The 17,762-nt window shown below is 36.4% G+C and overlaps 1 protein-coding gene across 6 annotated transcripts in view; it reads right to left on the bottom strand.

Annotated features, from left to right (window-relative positions):
• LRRK2 (leucine rich repeat kinase 2) overlaps window positions 1-17,762 on the bottom strand; it is a 266,308-nt gene that overhangs the window by 55,699 nt on the left and 192,847 nt on the right. For all 6 annotated transcript variants that reach the window (XR_015061544.1, XR_015061545.1, XR_015061546.1 and 3 more), the window contains 5 exons: window positions 7,451-7,563; window positions 5,648-5,838; window positions 4,957-5,117; window positions 4,426-4,596; window positions 1,528-1,628 (listed from right to left, as the gene is read on the bottom strand). Coding sequence is in view for 3 of the 6 variants with exons in the window: in XM_085894632.1 (XP_085750758.1) it covers window positions 1,528-1,628; window positions 4,426-4,596; window positions 4,957-5,117; window positions 5,648-5,838; window positions 7,451-7,563 (737 nt within the window). In the remaining 3 variants the exon portion in view is untranslated. The remainder of the gene's footprint in view (window positions 1-1,527; window positions 1,629-4,425; window positions 4,597-4,956; window positions 5,118-5,647; window positions 5,839-7,450; window positions 7,564-17,762) is intronic.

The following is a 17,762-nucleotide window of genomic DNA, read 5'->3' as shown; positions in this document are numbered from 1 at the left end:
TAGATGAGTCGAAATTCGCGAATGCGTTACAAAAGCGTGACAGCCGGTCAGAAAAATCATATTCAAATAATTCCGCTCAATTCGTCACTTCTGGAATCATTTGATACCACATTTTTGGGTTTCACTCATTATAAACGCTTCCAGTCACTGGAAAACGAAGAAATATATAGAATGTTTGCCAAAAAAGTGGGGTTAACGTGCGTCAGGTTTGACCGCAATATGAGGGGATAAAATGCCGTTTTCACATAATAGCAGATATATTACGGGCCTCTTCATCGGAAAACAATGACGTGTTGTTTGTGCAGTGCCACTCGGCACACGTCTATAGTGTCATCGCTTCTGTTGTACCTCGTTCACGTGACCTGCTGACCACTTTCACGTGCGTAAGAAATTGACAGACCTGCATCATCAGTTTCGTCGGGCGTTGTTTTGCACGATCGGCCATCAATAGAGGCGATTCATGCAGATCGGTATCCTACAATTACGATGCAATACATATAAATTGATATCTTTATTGCAATGCAGCTAAATAGTAAAGGTTATCATCATTTATGCTCCCCCGTGAAACTTTGACGGACACATATTACGCACGTGAACTGAGGAAACATCGCTCCGTACGAGCAATTCGTCGATCTTTCCGACGAAACGTGTTGCAGAACAAAGGATTCTGAACATATTCTCTGGGGGAAAGGCGATTCATATTCCAATCGACGTATGCGAGTACGGCTACTAGGGGTATGCAAATGCGTTCTATGCGGACGTCACAAAACTAGTGCATCGGAATCAACGTTTTTCGGAACAAGATATGTAAAATCGGACAAACGATGAATTTCGATGCCACGCACTTTATTACGGACGTGTCCTATGATATGTAACAACATAGTGGGAATAGAATATTCGACACTGGGCAAAGGTATCCAAAAAAGAGGCAAAATTATAACGTACCGAATTCCATGAAAGCAATGTAACGCATTAGCAAATTTTGACTCAGATAACAAAAGAGAGGAATAGAGAGTAAAATAGATGAAAGAGAAAACAAGCAAGAGTTAGAATGAAAAAAGAGCATTGTGAAAAACTTAGAAAGAAGTGTGAAAGGTACAATGAACAAAGATGGCAGGAAGAACCTAAATAGATTGATTTCAGCAGTTACAAAGACTTAGATAAATAAGGAATGCGGGAAAGAGTGAGGGCTCGGGAAGGATGGACAGGGTGAACAAGATGGATGCAGAAGGAAGCACTCAGGGTGGGAAAACTAGAAATTTTGAAAGAGGTGGGCTTGGAGGGGGGGAGATGTGTTGACGTGGGTAGAAAAGATCATGATTTTGAATTGGCGATGATCTGAGATGGTGGTGAACAGCGGTCTTAAAGACCTGCAGGGAAGAATGAGATTGAAGATAATATGGAAGTTGGTTCCATAGGTGGGAAATAAGAGGAATGAATGAACGGGAAATAAGAGTAGATGAGCAGTGATACTGCATTTTGGGAGTTTCACCAGAAGGGGGTTTCAATCTTGAGGATATGACCTACCTGTGCAGCCGTTGGCCTGCTTTGAGGATGCTTCTGCAGGCAATCACTGATGAGCTGCTGTACGCCAGGCCACGGTGCACAGCCAGCATAAACAAGGGGGTCTACAAAACAGAGATTGCTAAGATTGTGCACATGTCTTGAGCTGCAAAAATGTTCTCAACAATAAAAATGTTAAAACCCGAAAATAAAGATTTCTTTATATGACAGTAAGTAAACTTAAAATAATCAGTTTGGCTCAGCCACATCAACAAGCAAATATCACAAAAGAAAGGTTGAGCGTTTACAATTTGTGTTGGGAATGGTTTTTCAGCAATTTATTTTATCTTTATTTTAAAAATTAGCAAACACTGCTGCCTGAAAGGCATCATTTTCGTATTGTCCTGGATTGCCATGAAGAGGTAGGTCGTTCTGCATGCTCTCTTTCAACTGCTACAGTCTCTGTATTGGTGGTCCACCTGGAATAATAGTTGAAGGGCATTCCAGGATTATTTATCCAACTATGATGAAGGATTGAAGATATACTTGTGCATACATTTCACAAAGTTGCTTGACTTAAAGCCACACTTGGAGGTTGTGTGATTCTCAATTGTGCAGGATGGGCATGCAGCCATTTCAGGATATCTGCTTTCCCATCCTCTACAAATCGAAACTTAATGGCACAAAGTTGCTCCAAGATGAAAGTCATTATGTGTCACATACATTTGCACGAAGCCTGGTGTGGGCTTAACGGTTAGAGTGGCTGGCTTGGGATCCGAAGGCCCCGTTGCCTTCCGGGCAAAATCTTCCCCTTCCATTGAATTAATACTAGGTGGGGTTGACTCAGCACGTTATCTTTCCGAGGTCAGAATAATGAGTACCAGCTTGCTGGGATTATTGAACCATTTGAATATCTTGCATTGGAGTGGTGACCCATCCAGGATTGTGCCCCAATAGCCCAGGAGATTGCTTCAGCAGCTCCGACGCTCTGCACAGAGTGTGTTCCCAATGGAATGGAATACATTTGGACTGAAAGAGAGTTAAATAATTAATTTGCCTTTTGCTCAATCAAGAGTCATGATGAACTGAACCTACTTAGTACTTTTTAACATATGTATTTACAAAAATGTATCATGACGCAACAAATACAACTGCAATTAATTTCACAAGTATTGATGTTGGTCATTTCAATATATATCAAATGTTCCCTGCAAAGGAGATGGGAGATTGTGCTTGCAGAGATGGCGAAGTAAAGGCATCTTGTCTCCTGTTCTCTGCAATCCAGGTGGGGCCGAGCAGTGTGGGGGCTAGGCGTTTCAAGTTAAATGCTTCACACTACCCCAACTCCATCACCCGACCTTCACCAACAGAGGGGTTACTCCTACCCCACAGCTGTCCATCAACACATAGGAGGTGGAAAAAATTTTTCCGCTGCACTGCTCACCAAACTCTCTTCCTATGGTATCCAAGGACATCTCCACTCATGGCTCACAGATTTCCTCTCCTGTCACAGCCAACGTACGACCCTAAATGGAGTTCTCTCAACGACTCTTCCTGTCCAGGCTGGAATTCCTCAAGGCCGTGTTCTGGGCCTTGTTCTTTTTTCTGGTTTCATCAATCATCTCTCTGACTCGAGAAAATCCTCTTTATCTCTTTGCTGATAACTCCACCTGCTGCCGTACCATCTGTCATCCCTCAGATCAGCAAGCAGCAGCCTCTTCACTCTCTGCAGATCTGGATAAAATCACAAACTGGTCCAACACGTGGAACATGTCTTTCAACCCTGACAAATCTCACACTCTATGTCTCTCTGAAAGGACTGTCTGGAACCCCCTCCATCTACTTTCACAACAATCCTCTTGAAGAAGTCCTTTCATTCAACCTTCTGGATCTCACTGTCTGCCATGATCTTTCCTGGATAAGCCACATCTCTATGCTGCCTCTAAAGCCAGTCGCCGACTGGGCATCCTCCATCATGCAAAGTCCTTCCTTGGTACACCTGAGCGACTGACCACTTCCAAAAGTTTTCGTCTGCAACCTGATGGAGTACTGCTCTCCCCTTTGGGCTGGTGCTCCCACCTCTCACCTTCACGCTGTGGAAACCAAGGCATTTAGGATCATTGGTGTCTCCTGCAATGAGGCTGAGTTTTTGGGTCTCTCACTCTCTCACTGCAGGCAGGTCAGTGGGCTTTCTGTCTTCTACAGTCTCCTCTCTGGTCTCCCCCCCCATGCTCTGTCTGCTATCTGTCCCCCCCACCCCCCACCTACATTTCCACAGAGCACTCAAGGTCTGCCAGCAACTCCCTTCTGGTAAAACTGCCAAAATCAAGAATCACTGCTCACCTTCACTCTTTCATTCCTCTTTTTCCCCACCTTTGGAACAAACTCCCACACTCCCTTCAATCCCACTCTTCCCTCCAGGCCTTTAACAGTTCACCACTATCTCTTATCCAAAACCATGATATTTTCAACCCCCACAAATCCACCTCCTTCAAATTCCCTGATTTCCTTCCAGAAAGTCCCTGTAGTGCCCATTTTGTTTACCCCGTGTACCCTGCCCCATCCCTCTCCCTTCCACAGATCTCCTCATGCATCTATTCCCCACTGTGTTTTCCTACCCTCTCCCACCCCTCTTGTCTCCTGCTTTCCTTGTTTTACGTTCTACATGTTTGCTCCCCTACGAGCCTTGATATTGTATATTTAAAAAAATATTGTGGTATCGAGAATGCATTTACCATTGATGTCCTTATACACTCTGCCAGTTGGCTTTGGGCAACTCTCCTTTTTAATAGCAAATAATGTTCAGCCACGTCGAAAATAATCGAGTCGTTGAGAAGCAGGACATGGATTTTATTTGTTTTGCCGTTCATCTAAGGATTCTAAGTGAATGTGAAGTTGATTGCTACATTCTTATGCTGTTACCTGGAAGTTTACCACTGATGGCAATCTCATCAAACTCGTGTGGGAATCGCGCACCATCACGGCAGCGCCGTCCCAGAGTGAGGAGGTCATACAGCAACAGGCCAAAGGAGTACATGTCTGCTTGCTGGTTATACGTACCCTTCCCTCTTCCCACCTCAGGAGCCCTAAAACCTAGGGATGAGGGCGACAAACATCTATAGTTACTTTTCTGTATTTATGTTGTCAAGGGGACAAGCCAAAAAAGGAACATCGAACACAGAAAGAAGGAAAACATGGAGGAGTTATAAAATTGTGATGACTTACAAACTATATCTTGAGGACTGAGAAAACAAACACACCAACAAGAAATGAACAATGAATAGTCAGGAAAATGAATGATCACTTCCACACTTCAAACATCAGCTCTTTACAGGTGTACAGATTCCAGTTGTCATCAGACATTGGGGCAAGAGGCATTGTTGTGCAACACCTTTCTATATCGACATTTAATGGCAAGTCCATAATGGCACATGTAATAAAATAAAGGCACACCAGGTGTTCCCTCTGGAGAAGTCATGCCAGAGGTGTAGCAATGGCGCGATATGCCATAATCTGCAATCTTTGCGATGATGGGCGCATGCTGCTGAAGTGTGAAGAGGAGGACATTGTCTGGTTTAAGATCCCGGTAAATAACCATGGAGGTGTGTAGGAATCTGAGGGTACAAAAATGATGACAGCTTCAGTTTTGACTGTGATTAAAGTTATAACTCTTCCACTTATGTAGAAAAACCTATTCAACTTAGTAATCTTTCAAATACACTTCAGCTTGTTTAATAGCATGGGCTCAGGCCAGAACATGGGTTGTGACTTGATGCTGTAAGCAAAACAAACGATTGAATCAAGAATAAGAAAATGAAAGCACCCAAGACCGATCTCATGAGAACATCGCTGTGTTGCAAGCAGTAACGTCCACCAAACGAGAATAAAGTGCGAAACAAATGGAAGAACAACACAGAGATAAAACCGTATCTTGTTATCCAGTTTGCTCATTCTGCCGATATAATGCAGGTAATCATGTGATCACAGGCCTTAGTGCAAGTGAGCTATGTTTGCTGCAAGTTGACAGAGTAAGGGAAAAGTGGTGCTGTAATCAAATGTGCTCCCAATTGTGTTTTCAGAGATTAAGCAGCATGTTGTGGAATGTGTATACCAGGTTAAGGGGGAAAAAAGAGAGAAGAATCACCGTAGTCCATCAGAAATGTGCAATGCAATGCGATGTTGGAAGGTGCGTGTCAAGTGGGTTTTCTGGGATTCGAAGAGGCCCGATAGCGAGCCCCGTAGAGCCAGCTCCATTACAAGAAGATGCGGCCGTACGCTTGCTGCAAGGAGGGACACCAGGCTGGGGTGCTGCAGGCGACTTAACACAGCAAGCTCCTAATCGCACACAAAATAAGTCACAGTCAAGTTTTACTGTGCTTAAACACCAAGCCATTCAACACCTTGCTACAACCACACAATTTTTATTGAATATTTAATTAAGGTGGTATACTTCCATTTGAACTCTCCAATGTGGGTTCAATTCCCAACCTGACTATGAACTGTTGAAATGGCATTTCACAGGCAGAACAGCGCCATCATTGTGTGTGCCATCCCTCGGGTTGACATTAAACTAGGCATCCCATCTGTCAACATTAATCGATGGGCGTTAAAGATCCCACAGTATCCTTTGTGAAGAGTCGGTAAGTTATCGCCGGCACACTCAACAAACTGAAAATTTCTGCCACCTTACGTCAAACGTTAAACCTGGCCAAACGGAACACTTTTGCGAGGGGCCGCCCCAGATGGCAGGGTGGCCCGGACGCATGGGGGAATGGCGCCGCCTCCCGACACCAGCGGTCAATGATGGGACCAGCCGCATGCTGGAAAGGCGTTTCGTATGGGGTGAAAAGGCCGTGTCTGCAAAGGTGTGCAGCAGTTCAGCTGTTGGTATGGAGGAGATTACATCCCTCTCTCGGCTTTGCGACCTCACTCATCTCCTGGACTCATGACCATTGTGCCCGAGCTGCAATTTGCCTTGTGCCAAACCAGCCTAGACCGGTCGTGGTAGACCCAGAGACCGACTCGTGCCTGCCTGCTCCCCTTCGTGATTGGAGTCCGGTATTTTGGCGCCATAGTGGGTTATTTCTTTGCATTTGTACAGACGATTGGGTTTCTCTACCTTCTATCCCTATTTGTGTGGAGACTGCCTGGTTTGTTCCAATATTCATTCATTGCCCTAGCTATCCTTTCCCCCCTTATCATTGTAAATAAACAGTTTAAGAAAGATTTTTCCATCTCTTGCCTTCACGCGTGACCCAGCGCCAGTTTTGGCTTGCATTTACATGATCCATGGGGGAACCTAAATGGTAATAGCGAGTCTGCACGCAGTGACTTAAATACCGTTTCGGCCATTTGCAGTGAGGTCTTAGACCTCTGGCCCAGAGTGCTCACGTTAGTGGACCGTCTGACGCTACAATCGTTTTTGAGAATGGAAGTCATTCACTGTTAAGAATGGGGGGAAAAATATTAATGACTCAAACACTAACATGAAAAAATAGCCAAGGTAATGAAGTAAACAGATCTTCCACAAGCTGCGTACTATTCGTAACCTTGACACCATCATGTGTTGGTCTTCAAAACGACAACCCATAAAATGAAAAATGGATACATTGAGCCATGAGAGATCCTCGCACCTTCTTCTGATACTCGTTTAATTACATTATAACCTTTACTAATAAAGACTGTGAAAGCATATACAACCATTGAAGTGGGACAGGTAAAACAAAACCCCTCAATTAATTTCACCAACAGCAAACTCCAAATGGGACAATATGTGACATCAGGAGATGTGATTTGAACGAATGATATTCTACAAAGAAAAGGAGTCCCAGTAAAAGCCACCATAGATGATGTGAAATGTCGCAAGAGTGCCAGAGTGGAAGGGGCCGCGTTGACATGATTCATGACACATGATGCTTGCCCTCCGCCGAGAACACCCAGTCTGCACCTGTCTCATGAGACGATGTAGATCGGCATTGGCCGCTGGCTTGTCGAATACTTTCACCGCCACCTCTTCACACTTGTAGTTGGCTCGGTACACGGAACCAAAACCACCGTGTCCTGCAGCACATGAGACATGAAAGGAGGAGAGCAATGTAGCTGATGGGAAAAGTAAAGGTTTGGTTCGAGTAGAGTTAAAAACACATCAAAACAAAAGTACAAATCACTGGAAGAATGAGAAGGTATGATGAAACGTTATTTATTTACATGTGCAACAGGTTAATATGTGATATACGAACCGTTTTTGGTTCGATTCCCGATTAAATAGGACCAAATTACAAAAGTAATGCCGTGCTGACGTTTCACAAGGAGAATGTCGGATCTTAGAGGAAACACCTTTTTGGAGGGGACAAGCGGTCACAACTGGTCACACCCATCAAGTGATGTATATTTTTCCCGTGATGCCTTTCACAGAATGATGTATTGTCATTGAATACCATATGTCGAGGCAGCTTTAGTGGTGCCAAAGCACTTTCAATGCATGGAACGTGCTAAAGATAAAGAATACACTGGATGGTTTGTAATTGACTTCTCATGAGGATTAGCAGAAACTTGCAACTTGGTCCGGTTGTTGGTATCAGGCAAGCACTATGGCTCATGGCTCATGTCCACCAGGCAAGCACTAGCAGATGCGACAGTCAGCCTAACATCCCTTCAAAAACAGATGGCATACACCACCATGCAACTTACCAAACCTGCACACACCTTTTCATTGTCAGCATAAAACTTACAACAAGCACATTCAATTACTCAACAGTAATGGCTATTCCTGATAGTAGGGTAAGAATACTGATTCTGGCTCACTTTTCCCCATGTAAATGAATGGGGGATTTTCAGCGATTTATATTTTTTTTCCCTAAAAATAAATCCCCTTTTTATCCCAAGGTATATTTATTTGTCTCCCCTTTTAACTTGGAGGTTGAACCTCATTGAATTGAACACCTGGGGGTTGAACAGCTCACTCATTGAACCTATAAAGATTTGTTCATTCTCAAATTCCTTCAATAGTTTAATTTTCTTTGCACAATAATCCCCATCTAAAATATTGACAAACAAAACATTTGAATCTTTATATTTTTTAAGATACCCCATTTGTGCCATTACGAAATGATAAACTTCTCTTAATGCTCTCATCTGACCACCTCCTGAGCCACATATCATTTTGAGATTATAGTAAATTGTTTTTTCATTGTTCAATTGATAACCATCAAAGTTTTCAGTCCATTCAAGGATATTCATTTTTTTCTTTACATCCTCTAACTTACTAGTTTTTAAATTAATTCGCTTATTTGTTTTATTTACCTTTGTTTTAGTTATTTTTTTAATAAGACTTATTTGATATTTTTCACATTCATTATGTTTTCCATTTATATACCAAGACTGAGATTTTCTCCACTCTTTAGTTTGATTAATACTTGGTTTAACCATTTATATATTGTGAAAAAACGCGGCGGTAGCCCTTAAAAAACCCTAACCCATCTTCCCATCGTTAAAACATAATCTATTTTATACACTCTATCATACAATATCCATATGGAACACAATCTATTCCATTATCTAAAATAAATCTCTTATCATCAAAGGCTCCTAATGCCTTTTTATTTACTTCTTCACTATATATGTGATGTTTATAACTTCTTATTGTATTCATTTTCCTATATTCTTCTTTCTTATTCATCAAACAATTATAATAATTTCTAAAAGTTATTGATTTCTTTATTACATATTTCTTTATTCCCTTTAACCTCTTATCAATCTGTTCACCATACTTATAAGCATATGCCTTTGCTCTCAATCCAATAAACTCACTCATTACTTTTCCACCCAACTCATCCTTAAACTTACCAATAACCTTTTCATTCTTTTTGGAAAATAACTCACTCTTCTTGCTGAAATTACTTGTATCATATACTCCAATATTTTTTCTTCATATCTTCATAAACATCATCAGTTTTTATATCTAGGATAAAACTATCAGTATCCATATACAACAATGAAACATTTTCACCATACTCTTTCTTTAAGTCATTATACAAATAATCATACATCAATATCTTTGATAAATCAAGAACTGCTGTTCCAATATAAATTGGTTTATCCATTACAATACTTTCCTTTTTCATATGAATTGCAGAAAAGTTCTCTGAAAAAACCTCTTCTCTCTCAAAACTTGGTTTATTTATCAATCTCGAAGCTTCTTTCCAAGATGTTGCGAATCTAATGTTTTGCCTGTTTCTAACATTTTCCATAGTCTTTCCAAATACAGCATTATTCATTAATTTATAAAAGTCCCCTTCAAATTTTACTTTTGTATTTGCTCTCATATCTGTATTGAATTGAATATACTTTTTCACCCAAGGACTTTGTTTAAATTTTAAAACTCTATGAATTTTAGCTACTCTCAATCCTTCTCTCAAAAACTGTTTTAAGCTTCTCTGATGCAAAACATATCCCTCTTTATCATAGAATGTTGTTAATAACTTTTCTGTTGATTTACCTTTAATATTAAAACTTTTATGATAATCACTTAACCATTCTTTCTTTGGAGTTTCTTTCTCACATGCAAAAGGAAGATCTTTATGCTTATTATGAAGATCACTCGGTTACCTCAAATCAACTTCAAATAATAACCTTCTTCTTCGTCATTCAATTCCTCTTGAGAAGAAATAACAATATTCATCAAAGCCTTTTCATAATCCTTTTCTTCCACCCACTCTAATTTACCATAAGGTAGAGATTGAGACATTGCCCATCCATACAAATTATTAGCATCAAAATACATCAAATAATTACTATCTTTTTCACTATCATAATTTGGGAGATATTTATTATTTGCTTTAGCATATCTTTTTGAACATACTTGTGATATTCCACCTCTCTTGGACTTCTCAATCATCAAAAGCATATCAACATCACTGATTAAATCTATATCTTGTTTTGTCATTTTCAACATTGCACTCCAAGCTAAACCAGGAGCTGTGAAATAGTGGGCAGGGTCTAATCCATAACAATTTTTATTATGACAGAGTGTTCTAAAAGCCTCAAACACATCAGCTAACAATAAAACATCTGTTTTTAGATATAAATCATGATATTCTCCAAGGTTCTTTATCTTAAATATTTTCCATATTTCTTGTGCGTGTTTATATTCCTTATCACTTATCTCTTCTTCATAAAGGTTATTATAGAAACTTTCTTTTGAAGGAAGTTGTGTTTCTTTAAATCTCATAAATGAATCCATATAATCATAAGGATAAATTCCCTTACTTGTAAGAATTTTCTCTTTACTTTGAATTTCATTCCTTGTTTGAATTTCCTCTCTCGTAAGAATTCCTTCTTTAATCAGAATTTCATCTTTAATCTGAATTTCCTCTTTAGTGAGAATTTCCTCTTTTGGAAAGAATGAATTAAGATTTGGAAAAGAGTCCGTGGAGCTTAGATTTGATGCGAGGTAGGCTAGTGGTGTTCCCATAAACTTGTAAGAATCTAAAAACCTAATACGAGTTATAGGTTTTGTGAATATCATTTTTGAAAATGAAATATACTTTTGACTTGTGTTTGTTATAGCAGAAATATTCCCTGGTGTTTTTGAAAGTTCATTTATAAATAGATGTGTATCATAGTTGGCGCTGTTGTGAAGAAAGACTGGAATAAAAGAAGGTAATTTATAATTAAGATTACAACAGGAATGAGCGGGACCTCTATATTTACCAGTAAGATGACAATGGTCTCTAACTTTAGACTCCTTAATTTCCCCCTCACAAATATGACAGATATTGTTCATTCTAAATTCTAATTTTTCTTCTTTGGTTAATTTCATCGGTTCATTTGTTTCTTTCATTAATTTAGTGAGTCTTATACAATCCTTTTCTAATCGTTTTACAAACTCTTGTGAAGCATTTTTTCCACGATAATGTTCAAGTTTGTTATACTTTTCTCCAACAGATGATTTGATATAATAACAGAAACCACAAGGAATATGTTTTTGATATTTATTTGTATATGGTTCTTTTGGATTAGGAGAAGCAGTATTTATCTTTTTAAGGATACATTCAAAATCAGCGTATATCACAAATGGGTGCATGATAGATTTATTATAATCTTCAAAATAAATCTTTTCACCAGGTTTAGGCATTGTAATTACAGCTGATTTATGATTACTACAATATTTTGAATGTTGTTCTAATCGTTCTTTTGTATGAAATGAATTAAGACATCGCTTACAAGGATATATTTTGTTTGCTGTTCTGAATACCTGAGAAGAGATTAATCTTGATAAATTATTGATGTATGTGTAATGTGAATTCTTTCCAACACTAAAATATAAAAGGTCAATGTGTGTTTCTTCATTTTTATAGTTGTTTGAAATTTTTAATATTTGAACTTTGTTTGTATCCGTTAATCCATATACATTAATAGAAAGATTATTCTTTTTCTCAAATTTAGGAATATCTGTTAATGGCATTGGGAATTTAAAATCTTTAATGTCCAAGGTATTCTCATATTTCATATATTGTTTTACTCTTTCTGAATTACATTTTGGTGGATGTAAGTGAGCAAGAACAGACCAGAGAAAACATTTATTATCATTGTTCTTAATATTAACAACTGCCTTCTTTAGTTTTATTTCTTTTGGTAATTCAATATAAGAAGAAGCTTTAAGAGGGTTTGATTTTTAGAATGTGTATATCTAAAAAGATGATTTTTTTAATATTGAATCCACTTCCTACCACTGTATTATCAACATCCTCCTCTTGTCTTGATAGTTCTTCATAAACCCCACTATTCAAAAAATCTTGAAATGATGTTATAAAATGAAGATCTGTTCTCATATAAGGAGTTTGTTCTTCATCTTGTCTTTTCATATTCATTTTCACTCCCATATAAAACTTTAAAGTTTTTATTTCTTTTAATGTCTTTTTAATAAATTTTTCAACATCGGGTTTCACTATTTCAATTGATTCAGCTATTGATGATGGACTGGGTTCTCCAAATTGAAAAATCCTTATTTTTATATGCCCTTTAAATGCCTCATCAGTGTTTTTAATATAATAGTCTCCCTTTACTTTAAACTCATTTTTCTTGTGTTTTTGTGATTGAAGATGTTGATTATAACTACTCTTCAAAACATCCTTTGAACAGATATCACAATGTTTTCTTTCCAACTCAAGAGGAGATATTTGATGAAATAGATTAAATGTGTGTTTGTTGGTTCGGAGGTGTTTTCTATAATGTTTATATTCGTGATTACAAACATCGCAGTACGTTGTATTCACCATATTTATAGAATAAAACTTTGCTTAAACTAAAATTTTCTTGATGAAAATTTCGTTTAATTTATAGGTGAATCTGTGCTTAAAAACATTTTATCCTCCAACTTTTTCACTTAATAAATACAATGTTTCAAGACACAAAAGACAAGTTTCAATCAATCTCTTCATCTGTTAAAGATACTGAGAAATATGTCAAGGATGTAAAATTGAACAAAGATAAATATAACAACTATTGGATAAAAACTATTATGGTAAATAATATGAGTTCTTCCAATTTCCTTCAGTGGAAGGGCTTTTAGTATACCTGGTAGAACATCAATTAAAGTATCTCTAACAAAAGTTTCTCCTCTCCTTCTAGTAATATATTCAAAACTAGAAAAAGCAATGAAACAAGAAAAAGTATCAAAGAACAAAAACCTTATGGATGAAGCTTTAGAAAGAAAAGATAAGACCATCTGTAATATGCAAGGAGAAATTTGTATTTTGTTCAACAACCCTAAAGATGTAAATCTTGATGAAATAAAGGATGTTAATATATCAGGTGAAATGAGATTTCGTTGAATAGTAGTTAACGATAATTTTAAAATTACCTTTAATATAAAAAATGTTGTCGTTGAATCTGATAATGAAAAAAGTATATCGATATCGATGGTAATATACAACTAAAAGTATAGATGAATTTCAGTTTAAGTAAAGTTTTACTTTATAAATATGCTAGACTTTCCTGATTCTCCATATGACAAATTTGAGAATTGTCCTGCGTGTGAAAAGACAGGGATTAAACACAGAGTCAAAAGCCTATAAACAATGTATATTCTGTGATTATCTTCTAATTAATGATAATAAAAAATATAAAAAGGAAAATAATTCTTTTAGATTTACACCAAAAATGAATTACTTCACAAGATTGATTAGAGAAATGAATGTAAAGTATGAGGATGATAACACACCTTTCCTTACAAGGGAAGAAACTGAACGTATAAGAGAAATGTTCAAAGGATTGTTGTTGTATATTATTCATGGATGTAATTTTCAGGGAAATATCAACACAAGATATTGTATAAATAAAATAATGGATTATCTTGAAATTAAACCTGAACTTAGGATAAAATATAGAGTTTCTAAAAAAGCCAATAATAAATTAAATAACCTGTTTTTCAAATATATAAATGAATGATTTTTTACCTATTTGGGAAAATAAGATAAAATTTAACAACCATAAAAATCTCCCAAATTCATTAAGATGTCTCATAGTTGGTTCAAGTGGATGTGGAAAAACCTGCTTACTTTTAAAAATGCTCCTCACTCCCAACTTTTAGATTATGATAATTTAATAATTTTCACAAAGTCGAGTTTTCAACCAGAGTATCAACTACTCTCACAAGGTTTTAATGCTGGTCTTCAAAAAGAAGATATAATAGGTTTATTTAAACGTCAAAAAAACCTAAATGATTATAACATTGAAGATATAATTCAACTATTTTGTGATACACAGAGATGTAAAAAGAAATCAAATCTTATAACTTGTATTCTTAGTGATAATACGGATGATATACCGTCTCCCCAAGATTTGGATAAATCAAAAAAGAACCTCGTTATCTTTGATGATTGTGTTAATGAGAGAAACCAAACGGTAATGGACAGCTACTACACAAGAGGGAGACATTCTTCTTGTAATTGTATTTATCTTAGTCAATCGTACTTTCAACTTCCTCGTCGTTCCATCAGAAACAATGCTAATACTTTTATTTTATTCAAGTTAAATTCAATAGATATCAATAATTTTTGGAGAGATAATTGTTCTACATTATGTAGTAAAAAGAAATTTGAGGATTATATGAAGCACACGACTGAAAAATATAAATATATTGTTGTGAAACAAGATGAGATATTAAGGGATATATTTTTTGTTTTATAAACAATTACATATATAAATGACAACTATTATTATAAATCTTGTGGGTAAATCTGCTTCTGGAAAAAACTTTCATAAATCAAGGTTCTTGTGTAGTACAAATGAGAATATTGTAAATTTACTTAAAAAACACCCCGTGATACGCATTGTATCAACAACAACTAGAGCAATAAGACCTGGAGAAGTAAAAGGTGAAGATTATCACTATATTTCAGTGGAGGAACATATGCGATTGAGGAATGAAGGACAAATATTTGAGGAGGTTTCTCTTGGTACAACAAAATATTCACATTGTAAGAGTGAGTTAAAGAAACTAAAATCTGGTGGTGTTGGGATATTAGAAACTAATCCAGAAGGAACGAGACAAATTATTAAATATCTGAGCGGAGTGAAGATTTTATCATTCGGTTTTGATGTTGATGAAGAAACTCAACACAAACGTATGAAAAGCAGAGATGCAAGGATTAGTGAAGAAGAAATTACAACTCGCATTAATGTTAATAAAGAATTTGATGAAATATTTAAAGAAAAGGATTTATTTGAACACATCTACTTGAATGATGAAGAAAAGGAAAATTTCCCTGTTGATCTTTACAATTCATTAAATGATATTTTACAATAAATAAATGGATACAAAAGAAAGAGCAAGAAGATTTAAGGAACATCAAGAGTTGGTTTCAAAAGTTGTAAAACAACAGGAAGACATAAAGAAGAAACGCAGACAGAAACTAACGGGCGAAGAAGCATTTGAAAAAAAAACAAGAGAAATTTTTTAAACCACTTTTAAAAACTTCCCAAGAAAAAATGAAAGATGTTTCCACAGTTCCCACAGTAGAATATACTCCTAGAAAGCTTCAAATGTTAAAAGATTTCAGTCAAATGACGGAGGAAGAATTAGAGCATTTAGGAGAATTAGAATATGATGATGAAGGTTTATTTCAACAACTGGAAGAGATTAATCAACCCCCTGATTATATTGTGAATGCTGTTCAAAACAATGAATATTCAGCGGATTCAAAAACCAAAGCAGGACTCATTCCAACAGAACAACCAGCAATATTTCATCTTGTTCAAGAAAAGGTATTGATATTTAATGATGAATTAAGGTTCTTAAGTTCTGCTCAACCCCTGTTAAACTAACTCCGAGATTAATGTTTCTTCTCACAAAAGATGGAAGACAAGGTTCAACTGTGAGGGATGAATCAAAGTATATTGATAAACCATTGGATATGGAAAATAATGATGATAGAGTATATATTGATTTGCTGAACACTCTAAATTATAAGGTTATTCTTTCTGGTAAAAGTAGGAAGAATGAGAAGGAGAAACACATTATTCAGGCTTTAAGTATCCTTGGTTCAGGTATTAGTTTTCTTCCAAATGACCCATCGCAATTAGTTAATAGACTGTTATTGTTGTTCGGCAGTAAGAAGGCTGGAAATAACAATTGTTTTAATGAAGCATCAGCCATTTTAGACCAGTTGATGAACATGAAAATAATTAATAAATCTCAATATAAAGACATTTTAACTCATATTAAATAAGATGAGAAGCACAATCCTGAGTTTTAATTTCACAACAAGCGACCACACATCTTCATTCCCATACCCACTACAACTTGACACAACAAAAAGTATATGAGGCATCTTTATTGTCCATGGAGACTTATAATACCTTATTTAATATAACCGAGAAAAATGACAAGTTTAGTTATAATCCGGGAAGTGGATACAAAACGATAACAGTCTCACCCGGAGCATACGAGATTTCTCAAATATCTTCCGAAATTGCTCGTCTTATGAAAGAACAGGGTGATGAACCAAAAAATATTGTTATAAACATTCAAAAACATACTTCAAAATCAACGATTAAAGTTAAAAATAACTACAAGGTTGATTTCACAATTGATAATTCATTTAGAGAGTTATTAGGTTTCTCCTCAAAAAAGATTGAAACTAATGGGACGTTTTACAGTGATAATGTCATTCAAATATCCTCAGGAATAAATTCGGTGTTAATTCACTGTGATTTGATTGATGGTGCTTATAATGATGGATTAAAAACAAATACAATATTTTCATTCAGCGCATACTCAACCCCAATTGGTTATAAATTCAATATGGAGCCTAAAAATTTGGTTTATCTACCTGTGTCAGGAAAAACCATACACAGAGTAAATTTTAGGATAACCGACCAAGATAATCGTGTGATTTCTTTTAATGGAGAAGTTATATCCATCAGAATTCACCTACGTGAAGTTTTTCAATAAATAAATACGATGGTTATTGTGAGGAAGCACGAGTTGGGAAAATATAAAATAATTACAGGGGATGGGATGTTCCTTTCCCCGTACTACAAGGGTGAAGGTATGTATCTTGGTAGAGGATACTATAAACCTAAGAGACAAAGGGGTGTTGGACATCAATTTAGAGGAGATGGGATAATTGATACTCTCATGGGTATTGGTTCAACTATTCTTAAACATAAAGACCTAATTGGTTCAACTGCTTCTGCTGTGGGAAATGTAGCAGGTGCTGTAAAGAGTATAAAAGATGCTCAGAAAGAATCTCATAAATTACAAGCAATAAAAGAAATTAAGAAAGGTAAAACTCAGTTGTCCCCCAAGAACGACAGAAAATAATTCAAATACTTGGATCAGGGTTTCAAAAGTTTTAACATCTTTTTCCTAAATAAATACAAGTATGGAAGCAATTGATAGTATCTATGATTTGGATGATACTATTATTATCTCAAACTCCACTAAAAAAGAAGATTACTTCAAGGTAAATGCAATAACTGGAACAGACTGGAATACAAATGGTACAAAAAGTTTTGAAATAAATAATCAACAAACCTATTTGAATCTCTCCGAAAGTTTCTTGTTGTGTAAATTTAAATTCACTAAGGCTGGGAATAACACAAACGCTACACTTGTAAATGATTTCTTCTGGAAAATGTTTGATAGTGTGCGATTGTATATTGGAACACAAGAAGTTGAAGCGGTTGATTATGTCTCTGCTGTATCTGAAATGATGAAATTTACACTCTATACATTCAGTGATAGAATGGGA

Source organism: Eptatretus burgeri, chromosome 9 (genome assembly GCF_056783735.1).
Source record: "Eptatretus burgeri isolate ZD-2024b chromosome 9, Ebu_testis_v1, whole genome shotgun sequence".
In the NCBI taxonomy this organism is placed as follows: domain Eukaryota; kingdom Metazoa; phylum Chordata; class Myxini; order Myxiniformes; family Myxinidae; genus Eptatretus; species Eptatretus burgeri.
Note: the sequence above shows the minus strand (reverse complement) of the source record. Positions and strands in the feature narration are given on the sequence as shown.